The 18669-nt window shown below is 39.8% G+C and overlaps 1 protein-coding gene and 3 gene segments (V, D, J or C); 2 read left to right on the top strand and 2 right to left on the bottom strand.

Annotated features, from left to right (window-relative positions):
• Nucleotides 1–5179: 5179 nt before the first annotated feature.
• On the bottom strand, nucleotides 5180–7387 carry zgc:153659. The gene is made up of 3 exons (XM_073941274.1): nucleotides 7364–7387; nucleotides 6959–7010; nucleotides 5180–5681 (listed from the first exon to the last, which is right to left on the bottom strand). Exons 1-3 carry the CDS (start codon nucleotides 7385–7387, stop codon nucleotides 5356–5358), a joined length of 402 nt encoding a protein of 133 aa, XP_073797375.1. The 3' UTR covers nucleotides 5180–5355.
• Nucleotides 7388–12845: 5458 nt separating this feature from the next.
• Nucleotides 12846–15809, bottom strand: LOC101886766 (Ig lambda-2 chain C region-like). The segment is given in 3 exon segments: nucleotides 12846–13351; nucleotides 14575–14626; nucleotides 15720–15809. Coding segments are annotated over 3 exon segments (468 nt in total).
• Nucleotides 15716–16408, top strand: LOC141380778 (immunoglobulin kappa variable 1-27-like). The segment is given in 2 exon segments: nucleotides 15716–15891; nucleotides 15965–16408. Coding segments are annotated over 2 exon segments (384 nt in total).
• Nucleotides 16409–17012: 604 nt separating this feature from the next.
• On the top strand, nucleotides 17013–17511 carry LOC141380790 (immunoglobulin kappa variable 3-15-like). The segment is given in 2 exon segments: nucleotides 17013–17067; nucleotides 17183–17511. Coding segments are annotated over 2 exon segments (384 nt in total).
• The last annotated feature ends 1158 nt before the right edge of the window (nucleotides 17512–18669 follow it).

Raw genomic sequence — 18669 nt, 5'->3', positions numbered from 1 at the left:
ATTTGTGCTGTCGCATAGCCCTCGCTAACGCACACCTCTCAAATAATGTAAATACATCTCGCAATGAGGCATAGCAAAAGCTCTGTGATTGGTCGGTTTGGTATCGGTGTAGGCAGTTCTGAGAGCCACGAGCCCGATGCAGCGAGTGTTTAGGAGTTGAGTCGTGTGAAGAAGCTCAAAGATTAAATGGCACCAAGGTCACCCCTTTTTCCATATTTATTATAAGTCTTTTGTGTCCCCAGAATGTGTCTGTAAAGTTTCAGCTCAAAACACCCATCTGAGGATTTATTATAGCTGTTTGAAGTGTCTGTATCATAGCTGGGAAAAGGTTGTTGCTGTTTTTTTGTTTCCACTGGGCCTTTAAGGCTCCAATTGGTCCACCGTTTTTATGTTGTTAAATCTGAAAAAAAGGACTGGGTGTGTTTATTTCACCCCAATATGACAGTATATACACTATACTTACACACATGTCTGTCCAAACAACTTTAAAAGCAGATTTTTCACCATAGATGCCCTTTGAGATTGTTCACCTCAGGGGTGCTCCAACCTTTTCTTATGAACGGCCAAAAACCAAACTTTATTCAAGCTAGTGAGCCAACGGTAATAATAGTTGCCATTGCGAATTTTCAAATTTATTTAATAATGTATAAGTGGGCGACGCAATGGCGCAGTATAGTGCATGTTCTCCCCATGTAGGTGTGGGTTTCCTCCGGGTGCTCCGGTTTCCCCCACAGTCCAAAGACATGCGCTATAGGGGAATTGATGAACTAAATTGGCCACAGTGTATTAGTGTGTGTGTGTGTGTGTGTGTGTGTGTGTGTGTGAATGAGGGTCTATGGGTGTTTCCCAGTACTGGGTTGCAGCTGGAAGGGTATCCGCTGTTTAAAACATAAGCTGGATTAATTGGTGGTTCAATCCACTGTGGTGACCCCTGATAAATAAGACACTAAGCCGAAGGAAAATGAATGAATGCACTTGAACTTGTAATGAATGTTTTCAGTTGTATTTACAGTTTCACCCAGCAGGCGTCACTAAAGTAAAGCTTTTGTTAAACAAATTGCTCAAATGACAATGTTTTATAATACTTTGTCTCTCTATAGTCTCACCTTTGACTTCCAATATAAACTAAATATTTATACTCATTAAAACATACAGACAGACAGATAAAATAGCCAACAAAACATAGGATTTAGTAAGCCTGTAAAGCCAACACTAATGACCAACACTAATGGTGACTGCAAACAAACAGTGACATCCTTTATTCAGTTCTTGTATTTTATCTTAGAGTCTTTGTCAGAAATCTTGGATTGTAACCTTACTGTAAAATACAAACTATATACACAATCCAAACTCCCACATCATGATAGTTTAACATTGTAATAGTGTTTAGTTTTGCAAGTTCTGCTATGCTGTTTAACTCTATTTTAAATCAAAACACACGCTGATATACTGAATACACTGTAATGCACATCTGTGAGTGAGGATTCCCAGTAGAGTAAAAGAGATTACACCAGTTTCACTCCATCAGTGTTTGCATGTGGAGTGTTTTACATGAGCGGCACACGCTTCAGTGCTCTGCATGTGTTTATAACTCTGACACACAGAAAACACGATCAACAACTGTTTTCACTACAACTGAACCTACAAGAACAACAATGAGCTTCAGCAGCATATTGATCTGGACACTGGCAGCATTATGTGGAGGTGTGTGTCCCTCAACATCATGTGTGCTATTGACTTGTGTTTCGGTGTTGTGATCTTATATATGATTATACAAATGATTTCTAATGTTTCTCCTCTGGCAGAATGTATTGGTCAGGTGACAGTGACTCAAACTCCCTCAGTGCTGCTTTCTGAACCTGGACAATCCCTCACTGTCCACTGCAGATTCAGCAGAGATCCACCTTGCTGTTATGGCAGTGGAACTTATCTTGTTAGCTGGTACTTACAGAGACCTGGAGAAGCTCCTAAACTCCTGATTTATTACACAACTGTTCTCCAGTCAGGAACTGCATCTAGATTCAGTGGCAGTGGATCTAAGACTGATTTCACTCTGAGCATCAGTGGAGTCCAGACTGAAGATGCTGGACATTATTACTGTCAGAGTGAACACAGTGGTCCAGTGTTCACACAGTGATAAAGAGTGATACAAAAACCTCCGTCAGTCAGTCAGAGTCACAGAGACTGAACTGATCCTGGAGCAGCTCACAGGAGGATGTGAAACTACAGTCACTCAAGCATCAGAAATAAAATCATCCAGATGAATCTGTCGCTCTTCATCATCATAGAGAGCAAAAGTCAAAGCATTAGTGGACAGAAACAAACCAAAAGTCCATCATTGTTCACCAGAGTCTCCATCAGAATATTAATTTAATAGTAAAAACCCCACTGAAGATGACAGACTGTGTTTCTCTGTGATCATTATTGAGCATCAGTGAATCTGTTCAGTCTGACGGTGAATGGATCGACTGTTTTCCTCAAGAGCTGCTGATGATCTGATGATCAAATAAACACACGACGCCTCAAACACACTCCAGTCTCCAGTAAAGCAGAGTAAAACCTTCAGAAAGCTGCAGCTCATGACACCTCCACTACTGCTGGAGTAAAACAGTCTCTGTGTGGAAACTCCAGCTGCTTCTGTGACAGAATAATGCTGATTTACTGCGCTCATTCCTCATCAACACAGACAGAGTCTCAGCATATCACTGATTTATTCTTCATCTAGGAGACTTTGAGGAAACTGAATTCAGCTAATATTGAACTATTTCTCTAATTCAGAGTTCTCAGTGCACTGAAATCAGTTTAAAACTGTTTTTCCTGATGAATATGGAAATAATAAAATGCTGAAATATGAAATGTGTCAGTTTTAGGTGTGTTTAAGTCTGAAATGTTTGATGAACACACTGAACTCTTGCTCATATGTCAGTCGTCTGCATGTACACAGTATTCATGTGTTCACTGTCAATACACTTGATGCAGGAAACATCTAAAGTTGATCATTTATTTTCACTGAACGCTGTACGAGAAGCACTTAAATATTAATATTAAAGCATAAATCATCATCAGCCTGAACCCCATAATCATATAATCCTGAAATGAATCTAAAACTGTGAACTGAACTGAATCAGATCACTGTCTAACAAGAGATCCACAAATCCAGTCTCATATGAATCTCCCAGATGAATCTCGAGTCTCCATCTATTTCTGTTGATTATTTGAGAAGCTGTTTAAGTCTTATTAATCTTTCAGCTGATCTTGATGAGGGTCTGATGATGAGTTAATGAGCAGAAGTGAAAGTGAATCTGTTCCAGTTCAGAGAGTTAAACCAATCAAACAGTGTTCAGAGTTTCTGCAGCTCAGAATAGAGCAGATCAAACCACAAGAGCTTCATTTGACATTAACGCTCAGTGCAGCTGTGTTCACCACTACAACACATTACTGTTCAACTCTATTAGCTGAGCGCAGTGTGTGTGTGTGGGTGTGTGTGAGTGTGTGTGTGTGTGTGTGTGTGTGTGTGTGTGTGTGTGTGTGTGTGTGTGTGTGTGTGTGTGTTTGCATATTGAGTGCTGTGAGTGTTTATAGTGCTGTGAGTTGAACACTTCATCACTGACACACACATCAATCTTCATCATCATGACCTTCATCATCGTCTTCATCTGGACTCTTTCATACAGCTTTATCCTGCGAGGTGAACAGTATGCATTTTAAAATTAATGAAAAATAACTTGTAATAGAAAAAAACATAAATAAACAAAAATTGATGTAAGCATACAGATTAATAGTACAGCAAACATTTAAAAACAAACAATGGACTCAAATATATATTTATTTTTTGTATTTCAGGCTCTAAAGCAGCTGAGATCACAGTGACTCAGACTCCTTCTGTGAAAACAGTAAGACCTGGTGAAAATATTCAGATGTATTGCAAACTCAGTAAACATTCAACCTGCGGCCCACCGTGTGTCTACTGGTACTTACAGAAACCAGGAGAAGTTCACAAACTCCTTATATATGATGCAAGCAGCCTTGCGTCAGGAACCCTATCTAGATTCAGTGGCAGTGGATCTCATAGTGATTATACCTTGAGCATCAGTGGAGTCCAGACTGAAGATGCTGGACATTATTACTGTCAGAGTTACTACTGGATGAACAGTAAAAATGTGTTCACACAGTGATAAAGAGTGGTACAACAACCTCCGTCAGTCAGTCAGAGTCACAGAGACTGAACTGATCCTGGAGCAGCTCAAACACACACACTACACACAGATGAACACTGAGTTATGACTGGCGTCAGACAAAATCTGTGGACATTTTTAGCTATTTTGCACAGAATTTTGTATAAAAAAAAATTTTTTTAAAAATATCTGCAGATTTATGCAGAATGACTTTGGTAGTATCAGAAATTAAAAACTTAACTTATGAAATAAAAATATTACCTTTAAAAAAAAAAATTATGTTTACAAAGCAAATCTAATTAGATCCACTTATTTGGTAATCAAAGAATTTCTCTCACATAATAAATCTACTGAAAGACAGAAAATATCACTGTACAAACTCCATTATAAATAAATCATGAACATTTTCATACTAGTCAATAATATTAATGACAATAATTCAAAAAAACATAAATGTACACGTAAATAAATAGACTAAATGATGGGGTAAATATCTGCAGACTTCTGCACATGCAGTCTGTTATTTAATGAGCTCATCTCTGAATTATTAAAGTGTCCAGTGAATGAAAATCTGGAAAAAACAGAAGTGTCAGTGTTAAAAATAAAATCTTAATATGTATACAGTATAATCACGTGAAGACCTACATGTAAGCAGCATTTTAGTGCCAATATCAGCACTGGAAGCTGTACTGCATTTAATTATTACTTTTAACTCATGAAAAATTCACAAAGTAATAATTTCCATTTAAATGAACTGAAAACAGCATTTGTTATGTTTTCCATCAAATAAATAACCCAAATCTCTCTCTATCATGTTCTGCTCCTCTATCAGTGTGTGAGTGATGTTGATGAGTGATCTGCATGTTTCTGTTCCTCCTGAATCTGCAGCTGTTTTCATGCTCCACTGACTGAAGATTATTGATCAAACATGAAGCAGAAACTAAACTGACACAGAAACACACACTGCCACTGTCCTGAAATAAAGACGACACACGAGACTCAAAGACAGACACTTACAGCTTTATTTATTGACTGAATTACAATCAAATGATGACAGAATAAGAAACTCCACACATTTAGTCTGGTGTGAAAGACAGAAAGCAGAGCAGAGCGCAGTGAGAGACTGAAAGTGCAGTGAATGTGAGTAAAGACACACAGATGTGGTGTGTGTGCTGCAGATCTACTCTGAACACTGCTGTCTCGTCACAGTGTATTCTGCAGTGTGCGCAGGCTGGCCGCTCCGTGTGGCCTCACAGCTCACTGAGACGCTCTCCATCCACTGCTGCTCAGAGAGAGTCAGGCTGCTGCTCCAGCTGTACAGACCGTCTTTCTCCAGGAGCCCAGCACTGCTGCTCTCCTGACCCCCGCTGCTGCCCGACACCTTCCAGACCAGCCTCCAGTCTGACGGGAAGCCCTTGTTGGCCACACACAGCAGTGTAGCCGCCCGCTTGGAGGAGATCTCTGCACTGGAGGGCGACAGGACGCTCACTTGAGGAGGAGAGACGGCTGAGGAGAGAAGAGCAGACAAACACAGCCGTGACCAGGAGACACTCACGCACACACACACACACACACACACACACACACACACACACACACACACACACACACACACACACACACTCGAGAACAAGCATTACTCAATGAACAATGACTCCCATATGAAGATAATAACAGGTTCAGAATAAAGTTGACTCTGTATATTAATATATATTAAATTAAAAATGAATATTATTATGGTTAAAACACTGAACAGAACTCAGTAAAGCGTCACGTTCAGTCTAAACAGTCATTCAGAGACTCAATTGTGTGTAAATTCAGCATCTTCTAAACACTCAGCCGTCACTCATTAAAGTTTTCCTCCATTTACACGATCATATTCATAATTACTGTGAGAAGAGAACATGTTCAGAATAAATCTGCTGCTTCATGAAGAAATAAACTTGAAATAAACTATTTGGTTTTAAATAAGCACAAATCCTCAATCCAGAATGACTTTCAGTAACACACGTGTGAATTTAACATCTTTAAAACTCTCAGCGTTCGCAATATCCAGATCAACTCAACCAAAAACTCTCAAAGCACATTTGCTGACTGAGTAAAGACGGAGATCAGTGAGGATTTGAGGTCTGATTTAACTCTAAAAGCTGAATCTGACTGTCAGAAACACAACTCATGCAGAGTCTGTGATCAGCAAAGCACTGAGAGTTACACTGAAGAGACGATCATGATTCTGTGTCAGTTTCAGGATCATCTTCACTGTAACTCGCTCTGCTGAAAAGCATCTGTCACACACGATTATACACACTTACACACTCTCATTTATATCTTGATGATCATGAAGAAATGTTGGATACAGTTTAAAAACAGTGAAGTTCTTCAAACTAAAGTGATCAAAAGTATAAAGATTTAAGCTCGTCATTTTCCTAAATCAACACCAAAACTTAAATGTAAAAAGGTTTTGCTAAAAGTTCATCTCATATTCTGCAGTGCTGTTAAAATAGCAGCCTTTAATGAGTCGTTTAATGTAATTGCTGCCATTTATTTCTAAATCACAATCTTATGAAGCAAGAAATTATTTAATTCAGTCTGAAAACAAAAGATCCTGCAACAGAGAAAATCCTCTGTATGGTGTCGACTGACAAACACTCACTGTTTACTCACTGCACAGAACACAATATTACAGAACATGATCAACTGGAGAAGAGCTTTCTGTCTATACATGACTAGAAATAATTGATCAATCCTCTGTTGTATTAATAAGAATATGTTTATTTACTTACTGCCAACATCCAGTTTAGTGCCGCCGCCGAAAGTGTACCACAGTGATACAAACTAATAGAGCGGCTGAACAAAAACCTCTGAACGCTTCACTGACTGAACTGAGGCTCACAACACACACATCTTTACACACACACACACACACACACACACACACACACACACACACACACACACACACACACACACACACACACACACACACAGCACATGAATCTCCTTCATTTTATTTCTCCTTATTAATATGAACCCTCACTTGCTGATCAACAAGGGAAAATGTGTATAAATGATGTGTATCTGACGTCCAAACCCAAACTCTGAAACCACCTGATGAACATCTACACACTCCTGAAATCAAAGGAGACTTTTCAGGACAAGGCTGTAGAACTAGCATGGAGAGAGGAGACGTGTCCAGACCAATATCCACCCATTACTGAAATGACCCATCAATAATTTAGTCACGTCCAAAATAAAATAATGCTGTCAACTCTCATTAATGTAAATGTACAGAAAGGGTTCAATCCTGTTCTCCATCTCCCTCAAACACATATGGACATGGCGATTGGCTGTGCCTTTCTCTGGTGTCTAGTGAGCGGCTGCTACGGTTCGTTTAGATGTTTGCAGCACAAAACTAGAAAGGAAATTATCCAGTCAGGATTTACTGTGTTAGACTCAACTGAGACGAGGAGATAATGAAAGACAAGCGACATATTAAAGACAAGTGTAAGTCACTTCAAGTCAAGTTTGCTGCTAGTCCACCATAACAGTAGGCATGACTGTAAATAATCATTTATTTCTGATTTTGGCCTCCAAAACAATTATTAAAAAACAATAATCAAGATAAAATAGTTGTTGCGTCACATGTCTGCCCCTTTCCAGAAGATTAATTCCTCCTCAAACTGAAATTGTGTAAATATTGCAGCATGAGACCTGCTTGATTTCATGTTGTTTTTAGTATTAAGTGTATTAGATTTACTTATTTACAATGTTTTCAAAAGCCTGAAATGAAGCGCATGAACAGAACAGCACATGAGAATGATCATCATTTCAGCTCATCACTTCTTCTTTGTTTTTGTGTGCAGGTGGAGAGTAAATCTACACTCTTGCTTTGAGAACAGGCTCATTTAAAAATGTTTATATTTGAATATGAAGGTTTTGTTAATGCTGATCTTGCTGATCTGTGCTCAGTGTGAGCTGGAGGTTTTGAATGTGTGTCCTGCCCCTGACACTGGAGCTCAATATCAGTCTGACTGTGAATCAGCATCTCTGTCCTTCAGTTCTCTGAGCTTCAGTGAAGATGAAGACGCTCGCTCTGATCATCTGCTCTCTGCTGCTGATCCTCCACGGTCAGACTCACTTTCACTGCATCTCACAGCTCAGACATTCAGGACTAATGCTGACTTTCTTCTTGTGTTTCAGAGTGTGGAGGACAGATCAGCGTCACTCAGAGTCCCTCAATCACAGCAGAACCAGACAAACCCGTGTCCATCACCTGCAGAACCAGCAGAGATGTGCAGAGATGGAATGATGGAGATGAAGGTTTATTCTGGTATTTGCAGAAACATGGAGAAGCTCCTAAACTCCTGATTCGTTATGTGAAAAAGCTTCAGTCAGGAACTGCATCTAGATTCAGTGGCAGTGGATCTAACAGAGATTTCACTCTGAGCATCAGTGGAGTCCAGACTGAAGATGCTGGACATTATTACTGTCAGAGTTTCCACAGTGGTCCAGTGTTGACACAGTGATAAAGAGTGATACAAAAACCTCCGTCAGTCAGAGTCGCAGAGACTGAACTGATCCTGGAGCAGCTCAAACACTGAACACACACAATGGCTTTGAACCAACACATATTGATTTGAATATAAAGTTTGCTTGAGCTTTATCAGTTTTTCTGAAAATAATTTCTACTTATCCTCATGTAATTGTTTCAGCATAATTTTCTCATCTCCACTATCAATATTTTAAAATCACTTAAAACATACTTTTACAGTACATGCTGTTATTTTTCAAATTATACAGTAGATTATTATGAAAATGATTAATTAAATTATTGTTCATCATAACTCACCAGTTAAGATCATATGTAATCAAAATTAGGGTAATGTCTGAGGGTAATGTCTAACCAAAAATACACAAACCACTCCATCTTCAGTTTTATTTCATTAATATTACATTTATGCAGTGTAAAAGTGTTATAAAACTTAGTCTTGATGAGGGTCTGATGATGAGTTGATGAGCAGAAGTGAAAGTGAATCTGTTCCAGTTCAGAGAGTTAAACCAATCAAACAGTGTTCAGAGTTTCTGCAGCTCAGAATAGAGCAGATCAAACCACATTTACTGCCCTCAACTATTACAAACATCACAACCATCGACACACTGAATATATCCCTAAACATATCTCTGAATATCTCTCTCTGAATAGAATCACTCCATTACACTGATTTAGCCGAGCTCAGAGATATTACAACAGTTCAGAAGCGGCTTATTAGTAAAGCTGCAGCACAAAACCACAACCAACGCATCTGCTGTCCTGATGTAGATGATCATGTGTGTGTGTGTGTGTGTGTGTGTGTGTGTGTGTGTGTGTGTGTGTGTGTGTTTGCATATTGAGTGCTGTGAGTGTTTATAGTGCTGTGAGTTGAACACTTCATCACTGACACACACATCAATCTTCATCATCATGACCTTCATCATCATCTTCATCTGGACTCTTTCATACAGCTTCATCCTGCGAGGTGACCAGTTTATATCTGAATATATTATAGCTGTAGTGTCATCTGAACAAGCTTAAAGATGGACTGATAAATGATGATCTTTGTAGACTAATAGTGTGAATGATTTGTTTCTCAGGATGTGCAGCTCAGATCACAGTGACTCAAAGTCCAGTGGAACCTGTTAAACCTGGAGAAAATGTGGAGATGAGATGCAAACTCAATCAATATTCAAACTGCAGCCCATACCCCTGTTTGTACTGGTACTTACAGAAACCTGGAGAAGCTCCTAAACTCTTGATTTATTACGTAAACCGTCTCCAGTCAGGAACAGCATCTAGATTCAGTGGCAGTGGATCTCATGTTGATTTCACTCTGAGCATCAGTGGAGTCCAGACTGAAGATGCTGGACATTATTACTGTATGAGTTTACACTACATCAACAGTAAAGATGTGTTGACACAGTGATAAAGAGTGGTACAAAAACCTCCGTCAGTCAGTCAGAGTCACAGAGACTGAACTGATCCTGGAGCAGCTCACAGGAGGATGTGAAACTACAGTCACTCAAGCATCAGAAATAAAATCATCCAGATGAATCTGTCGCTCTTCATCATCATAGAGAGCAAAAGTCAAAGCATTAGTGGACAGAAACAAACCAAAAGTCCATCATTGTTCACCAGAGTCTCCATCAGACCACAAACGCACACACGCACACAAACACACATTAACAGTTTGTTCAGTTTTGTTATGTTTTGTGTTTGTTCTTATGTTGATGATTGTGTCTCGCGTGATCAGATCCTCTTCTTCTAGTCCTCTTCTTCCTCTCTCTGGACTGCTGTAGATGTCAGCTGTGGTCTGCAGGAGTTTATTCAGCTGATGTTCTTCTTTCTCTTCTCTTCAGTGATTCTGGATTCAGTGTTTGTGTTTGTGTTCTGCAGCTCTTCATCTTTCTCTGTTTGCTCAGAGGAGAAACGCTCATGTCTGAGTCTGCTTTCTCTAAAGCTTTCTTCTGGATCTCCATCAGCTGCTGGAGTTTTGCTTCATGGTCTCCATCACAGATTGTGTTGTTTGGTTGAGTTTGCTGGAGCTGCTCTTCAGCGGATCTTCCTTCAACACTGACATTCAGATTCAACTCAACTCAACCATTTACTGAACATGAACCAGACCAGCATTTCACCACGACTGCTGTCTGCCTGATCTACTGAATATGGCCCTCAGACATGTCATGGTTTCTGACTCTTAATGTTGTCCTCTTCATTCTTTAAAAGAGCCACTATTACGGGTTTTTGAAAATGATCTTCATGCAGTGTAAAACAGCTCAAGGTGAATGAAAACATCCAGCTGAGGCTCAAATCTAAAGGTGCAGCATGTTTAAAACTATTAACTCTTTAGCTAAATATTTGACTCAAGAGTAGAATAAACGAACCAAGTTGGGTTTACATCTTTTGCTTGATCGCATCGACGTCGATGCGGTACATCACCAAATATGTAGTTTCAGTTCTCGTAAAATGTGCTCGCGCTTTCACTTCAGACACCAGCGGAGGCGCGGGGGATCACAGGACTGATCATGACGCGAAGATGACAATCACTGACAGATGGAGATTCGGCTGCGGGGAATAAAGGGTTAAAGTTCATTTTCACAACAACACCACAGTATAGCCAACCTAGTGCTGTGTTTGCTCCTGTCATTTTTCTGATTTTTGATACAATAATCTATGCTGCAATGCGGGATTCGCCGGCCGTTTGCTATTGAAGGAGCAGCAGAGACTATGGGACTTTGTCAGACTTTAATAGTTCATATGGACCAGTTTCTTCTTCCTCCAGATCATAACGTGTCATTAAAATTGTTGCCTCATTATGTGTAGTTTGCAAAATATGTGTTTATTGTGTGTTATAAGCTGCAATCGCCCCACGCGGCTGGTAATCACGTATTGATTATAGATCTGTATGGTTAAATCTGTATGGGGCTGTTCACATATCATGTCCAAAACTACGTTAAAAACATGACGGTTGCTTCTTTCTGATTTATATGCGTTTTTAATTTGCCGATCCTCTGCTGTTTGCCTTTGCTTTGGCCAACATCAGCCATTCCTACAAAAGCGCAATGCGGTCAATTTTCAAAATAGTTCAACTTTTGCCACTGTGTGGATTATTACTGAATGTGTGTTGTTGTTATTACTTGGGGTTAGGTTTAAGAGAAGAGTAATATGCTGGTGTTTAACTGCACTGCTTTAATGCATTCCAGCATTGGGCTCTCACATACTCTCTGGCTGCTATTTCATAGCCGTGGTCGACTATTCTTTCTCTCTCGCGATGAACGCAATAGACTGGGTCATCGGACCAATAAGTGCAGATTAACTTTGCGCTAAGGAGGGGTTTGGAAACAAATTAATCGCTGAACGATTCTAATGGGAGTCACTGGGATAATTAGGTAAAATAAATGCAGATTATCAGACAATGAAAGTGTTTTTTGACCTGGCATGCAGATCAGTCTGTTGTTGGAGACCCCTAAACCAAAATATTAACTTTTTTAATGCAAAATAGTGGCTCTTTAACACAATTATAAATAAATCATGAACATTTTCATACTAGTCAATAATATTAATGACAATAATTTAAAAAAACATAAATGTACACGTAAATAAATAGACTAAATGATGGGGTAAATATCTGCAGACTTCTGCACATGCAGTCTGTTATTTAATGAGCTCAACTCTGAATTATTAAAGTGTCCAGTGAAAGAAAATCTGGAAAAAAACAGAAGTGTCAGTGTTAAAAATAAAATCTTAATATGTATACAGTATAATCACGTGAAGACCTACATGTAAGCAGCATTTTAGTGCCAATATCAGCACTGGAAGCTGTACTGCATTTAACTATTATTTTTAACTGTGAAAAATTCACAAAGTAATAATTTCCATTTAAATGAACTGAAAACAGCATTTGTTACGTTTTCCATCGACTAAATAACCCAAATCTCTCTCCATCATGTTCTGCTCCTCTATCAGTGTGTGAGTGATGTTGATGAGTGATCTGCATGTTTCTGTTCCTCCTGAATCTGCAGCTGTTTTCATGCTCCACTGACTGAAGATTATTGATCAAACATGAAGCAGAAACTAAACTGACACAGAAACACACACTGCCACTGTCCTGAAATAAAGACGACAGAAGACTCAAAGACAGACACTTACAGCTTTATTTATTGACTGAATTACAATCAAATGATGACAGAATAAGAAACTCCACACATTTAGTCTGGTGTGAAAGACAGAAAGCAGAGCAGAGCACACTGAGAGACTGAAAGTGCAGTGAATGTGAGTAAAGACACACAGATGTGGTGTGTGTGTGTGCTGCAGGTCTACTCTGAACACTGCTGTCTCGTCACAGTGTATTCTGCAGTGTGCGCAGGCTGGCCGCTCCGTGTGGCCTCACAGCTCACTGAGACGCTCTCCATCCACTGCTGCTCAGAGAGAGTCAGGCTGCTGCTCCAGCTGTACAGACCGTCCTTCTCCAGGAGCCCAGCACTGCTGCTCTCCTGACCCCCGCTGCTGCCCGACACCTTCCAGACCAGCCTCCAGTCTGACGGGAAGCCCTTGTTGGCCACACACAGCAGTGTAGCCGCCCGCTTGGAGGAGATCTCTGCACTGGAGGGCGACAGGACGCTCACTTGAGGAGGAGAGACGGCTGAGGAGAGAAGAGCAGACAAACACAGCCGTGACCAGGAGACACACACACACACACACACACTCGAGAACAAGCATTACTCAATGAACAATGATTCCCATATGAAGATAATAACAGGTTCAGAATAAAGTTGACTCTGTATATTAATATATATTAAATTAAAAATGAATATTATTATGGTTAAAACACTGAACAGAACTCAGTAAAGCGTCACGTTCAGTCTAAACAGTCATTCAGAGACTCAATTGTGTGTAAATTCAGCATCTTCTAAACACTCAGCCGTCACTCATTAAAGTTTTCCTCCATTTACACGATCATATTCATAATTACTGTGAGAAGAGAACATGTTCAGAATAAATCTGCTGATTCATGAAGAAATAAACTTGAAATAAACTATTTGGTTTTAAATAAGCACAAATCCTCAATCCAGAATGACTTTCAGTAACACACGTGTGAATTTAACATCTTTAAAACTCTCAGCGTTCGCAATATCCAGATCAACTCAACCAAAAACTCTCAAAGCACATTTGCTGACTGAGTAAAGACGGAGATCAGTGAGGATTTGAGGTCTGATTTAACTCTAAAAGCTGAATCTGACTGTCAGAAACACAACTCATGCAGAGTCTGTGATCAGCAAAGCACTGAGAGTTACACTGAAGAGACGATCATGATTCTGTGTCAGTTTCAGGATCATCTTCACTGTAACTCGCTCTGCTGAAAAGCATCTGTCACACACGATTATACACACTTACACACTCTCATTTATATCTTGATGATCATGAAGAAATGTTGGATACAGTTTAAAAACAGTGAAGTTCTTCAAACTAAAGTGATCAAAAGTATAAAGATTTAAGCTCGTCATTTTCCTAAATCAACACCAAAACTTAAATGTAAAAAGGTTTTGCTAAAAGTTCATCTTATATTCTGCAGTGCTGTTAAAATAGCAGCCTTTAATGAGTCGTTTAATGTAATTGCTGCCATTTATTTCTAAATCACAAACTTATAAAGCAAGAAATTATTTAATTCAGTCTGAAAACAAAAGATCCTGCAACAGAGAAAATCCTCTGTATGGTGTCGACTGACAAACACTCACTGTTTACTCACTGCACAGAACACAATATTACAGAACATGATCAACTGGAGAAGAGCTTTCTGTCTATACATGACTAGAAATAATTGATCAATCCTCTGTTGTATTATTAAGAATATGTTTATTTACTTACTGCCAACATCCAGTTTGGTGCCGCCGCCGAAAGTGTACCACAGTGATACAAACTAATAGAGCGGCTGAACAAAAACCTCTGAACGCTTCACTGACTGAACTGAGGCTCACAACACACACATCTTTACACACACACACACACACACACACACACACACACACAGCACATGAATCTCCCTCATTTAATGCTTATTTTAATTCTCCTTATTAAAATGAACCCTCACTTGCTGATCAACAAGGGAAAATGTGTATAAATGATGTGTGTCTGACGTCCAAACCCAAACTCTGAAACCACCTGATGAACATCTACACACTCCTGAAATCAAAGGAGACTCTTCAGGACAAGGCTGTAGAATTAGCGGGGAGAGAGGAGACGTGTCCAGACCAATATCCACCCATTACTGAAATGACCCCATCAATAATTTAGTCACGTCCGAAATAAAATAATGCTGTCAACTCTCATTAATGTAAATGTACAGAAAGGGTTCAATCCTGTTCTCCATCTCCCTCAAACACATATGGACATGGCGATTGGCTGTGCCTTTCTCTGCTGTCTAGTGAGCGGCTGCTACGGTTCGTTTAGATGTTTGCAGCACAAAACTAGAAAGGAAATTATCCAGTCAGGATTTACTGTATTAGACTCAACTGAGACGAGGACATAATGTAAGACAAGCGACATATTAAAGACAAGTGTAAGTCACTTCAAGTCAAGTTTGCTGCTAGTCCACCATAACAGTAGGCATGACTGTAAATAATCAACATTTATTTCTGATTTTGGCCTCCAAAACAATTATTAAAAAACAATAATCAAGATAAAATAGTTGTTGCGTCACATGTCTGCCCCTTTCCAGAAGATTAATTCCTCCTCAAACTGAAATTGTGTAAATATTGCAGCATGAGACCTGCTTGATTTCATGTTGTTTTTAGTATTAAGTGTATTAGATTTACTTATTTACAATGTTTTCAAAAGCCTGAAATGAAGCGCATGAACAGAACAGCACATGAGAATGATCATCATTTCAGCTCATCACTTCTTCTTTGTTTTTGTGTGCAGGTGGAGAGTAAATCTACACTCTTGCTTTGAGCACAGGCTCATTTAAAAATGTTTATATTTGAATATTAGGGTTTTGTTAATGCTGATCTTGCTGATCTGTGTTCAGTGTGAGCTGGAGGTTTTGAATGTGTGTCCTGCCCCTGACACTGGAGCTCAATATCAGTCTGACTGTGAATCAGCATCTCTGTCCTTCAGTTCTCTGAGCTTCAGTGAAGATGAAGACGCTCGCTCTGATCATCTGCTCTCTGCTGCTGATCCTCCACGGTCAGACTCACTTTCACTGCATCTCACAGCTCAGACATTCAGGACTAATGCTGACTTTCTTCTTGTGTTTCAGAGTGTGGAGGACAGATCAGCGTCACTCAGAGTCCCTCAATCACAGCAGAACCAGGCAAACCCGTCACCATCACCTGCAGAACCAGCACAAATGTGTACAGGGATAGTGATGGAGATGACTACTTATTCTGGTATTTGCAGAAACCTGGAGAAGCTCCTAAACTCCTGATTCGTTATGTGAAAAAGCTTCAGTCAGGAACTGCATCTAGATTCAGTGGCAGTGGATCTAACAGAGATTTCACTCTGAGCATCAGTGGAGTCCAGACTGAAGATGCTGGACAATATTACTGTCAGAGTTACCACTACATCAACAGTAATAATGTGTTGACACAGTGATAAAGAGTGGTACAAAAACCTCCGTCAGTCAGTCAGAGTCACAGAGACTGAACTGATCCTGGAGCAGCTCACAGGAGGATGTGAAACTACAGTCACTCAAGCATCAGAAATAAAATCATCCAGATGAATCTGTCACTCTTCATCATCACAGAGAGCAAAAGTCAAAGCACTCAACAAAAACAAGTTTACAGACTCAACAGTGCAGAATAACTTAATATAACTGTAATATCAGTTTTATTGAAGGTTTATCAGCAATTTAAATATAAATATAAATCATGGATAAATTGGATCTAATAGTTAAACCAATCAAACAGTGTTCAGAGTTTCTGCAGCTCAGAATAGAGCAGAACAAACCACATTTACAGCCCTCAAATATTACAAACATCACAACCATCGACACACTGAATATATCCCTAAACATATCTCTGAATATCTCTCTGAATAGAATCACTCCATTACACTGATGTAGCCGAGCTCAGAGATATTACAACAGTTCAGAAGCGGCTTATTAGAAAAGCTGCAGCACAAAACCACAACCAACAAATCTGCTGTCCTGATGTAGATGATCGTGTGTGTGTGTGTGTGTGTGTGTGTGTGTGTGTGTGTGTGTGTGTGTGTGTGTGTGTATGTGTTTGCATATTGAGTGCTGTGAGTGTTTATAGTGCTGTGAGTTGAACACTTCATCACTGACACACACATCAATCTTCATCATCATGACCTTCATCATCATCTTCATCTGGACTCTTTCATTCAGCTTCATCCTGCGAGGTGACCAGTTTATATCTGAATATATTATAGCTGTAGAGTCATCTGAACAAGCTTAAAGATGGACTGATAAATGATGATCTTTGTAGACTAATAGTGTGAATGATTTGTTTCTCAGGATGTGCAGCTCAGATCACAGTGACTCAAAGTCCAGTGGAACCTGTTAAACCTGGAGAAAATGTGCAGATGAACTGCAAACTCAGTCAACCTGCACCCTGCAGCCCAGACTCATGTGTGTCCTGGTACTTACAGAAACCCGGAGAAGCTCCTAAACTCTTGATTTACTATACAAGCAGCCGTTATTCAGGAACTGCATCTAGATTCAGTGGCAGTGGATCTAATGTTGATTTCACTCTGAGCATCAGTGGAGTCCAGACTGAAGATGCTGGACATTATTACTGTCAGACTTACCACTGGATCAACAGTAAAGATGTGTTGACACAGTGATAAAGAGTGGTACAAAAACCTCCGTCAGTCAGTCAGAGTCACAGAGACTGAACTGATCCTGGAGCAGCTCAAACACTGAACACTACTGACACACAGAGGACAAACACACACACCACACACACACACACACATACACACACACAGATGAACACATTGAGTTGTGAGTCAGATCAGCTCTACTAGACTGTGATCAGCGCTTCTCTCTGAGGAAACTGATATCAGATTGATCAATAATGATGCCGTATATTAGTTGGTTTTGAACACTGAACTCCATCTGAAAATCATTTGAGCTCTTTTTAAGCAGCTCCTTCATCTCAAGCTGATGCTGAATGTGTTCCTCATCACTGATCTGGCAGAAGCAGAAGTGAAAGTGTGAGTTTGCTGTGTAAATCTGCTTTGCATTGTGAGCTTCAGTGATTCTGCTGGTCTCAGATCAGAGCAGCTCCGTCTCCAGTGAGCAGATCAAACCCCAAGAGCTTCATTTGACTTCATTTCCTGCTCAATGCAGCTCTTCTCCACTATTACAACCAGCAGAAGCAGCTGAAGCTTCAGTGAAGGACTCTGAATGAAGGACACACTCAGGGGGATTACAGGGGGGTTTGACCCCCTTCATTAAGCTTGATCCCCCAATAATAATAATATGAATAACTGAAGTAATAGATGATCTAAATCTAGATTTGACCCCCATAACGGCTCATACCATTGTGAATGCATGATGGCGTCCAGCAGTCAGAGCGGGAGAATATTGAGTGTGTGATCTGAAAGCAGCAGATGGAGAGCAAAACCTGTTCAAAACACACTTTTGCTGTAAAACAGCTGTTTGTGTGGACAGAAAGCCTCAAAGTCAAGTCAGATTGGCTAAGGAGAGATGTACACTTGCTCAGAGCTTGCTGTGGTATTTGATATGTTCGATTTACTAACTGTAGGTTACGTGTTTTTGGACTGTGGGGGGGAAACAGGAGAACCTGGGGAAAACTCATGAGAGCACAAGAAGAACTCAGTCGACAAATTAAAAATGAAACACCCAAAACTACATGAAACTCAGGAGGAAACGTTGGATATCGTGGTGACGCAATAACATTAATCGATCTGTGCTCGAACATGTAAACGAGATCACGAAAAGAACATTTAAAAAGCAAATCATGTAAACACCTTCAT

Source organism: Danio rerio, chromosome 24 (assembly GCF_049306965.1).
Source record: "Danio rerio strain Tuebingen ecotype United States chromosome 24, GRCz12tu, whole genome shotgun sequence".
Classification (NCBI taxonomy): Eukaryota; Metazoa; Chordata; class Actinopteri; order Cypriniformes; family Danionidae; genus Danio; species Danio rerio.
This window is presented reverse-complemented; position numbering and strand designations above follow the sequence as displayed.

Excerpts from the sequence above, each read along its gene's own strand:
- zgc:153659 (XM_073941274.1), bottom strand. The coding sequence starts at position 7,387 with ATGGGTGGATATTGGTCTGGACAC. Across the intron at positions 7,011-7,363 it reads GTGGATATTGGTCTGGACAC|TTTGTATCACTGTGGTACAC; the intron begins GTCTCCTCTCTC and ends CCGCTCTATTAG. Across the intron at positions 5,682-6,958 it reads CACTAAACTGGATGTTGGCA|CCGTCTCTCCTCCTCAAGTG; the intron begins GTAAGTAAATAA and ends TTCTCTCCTCAG.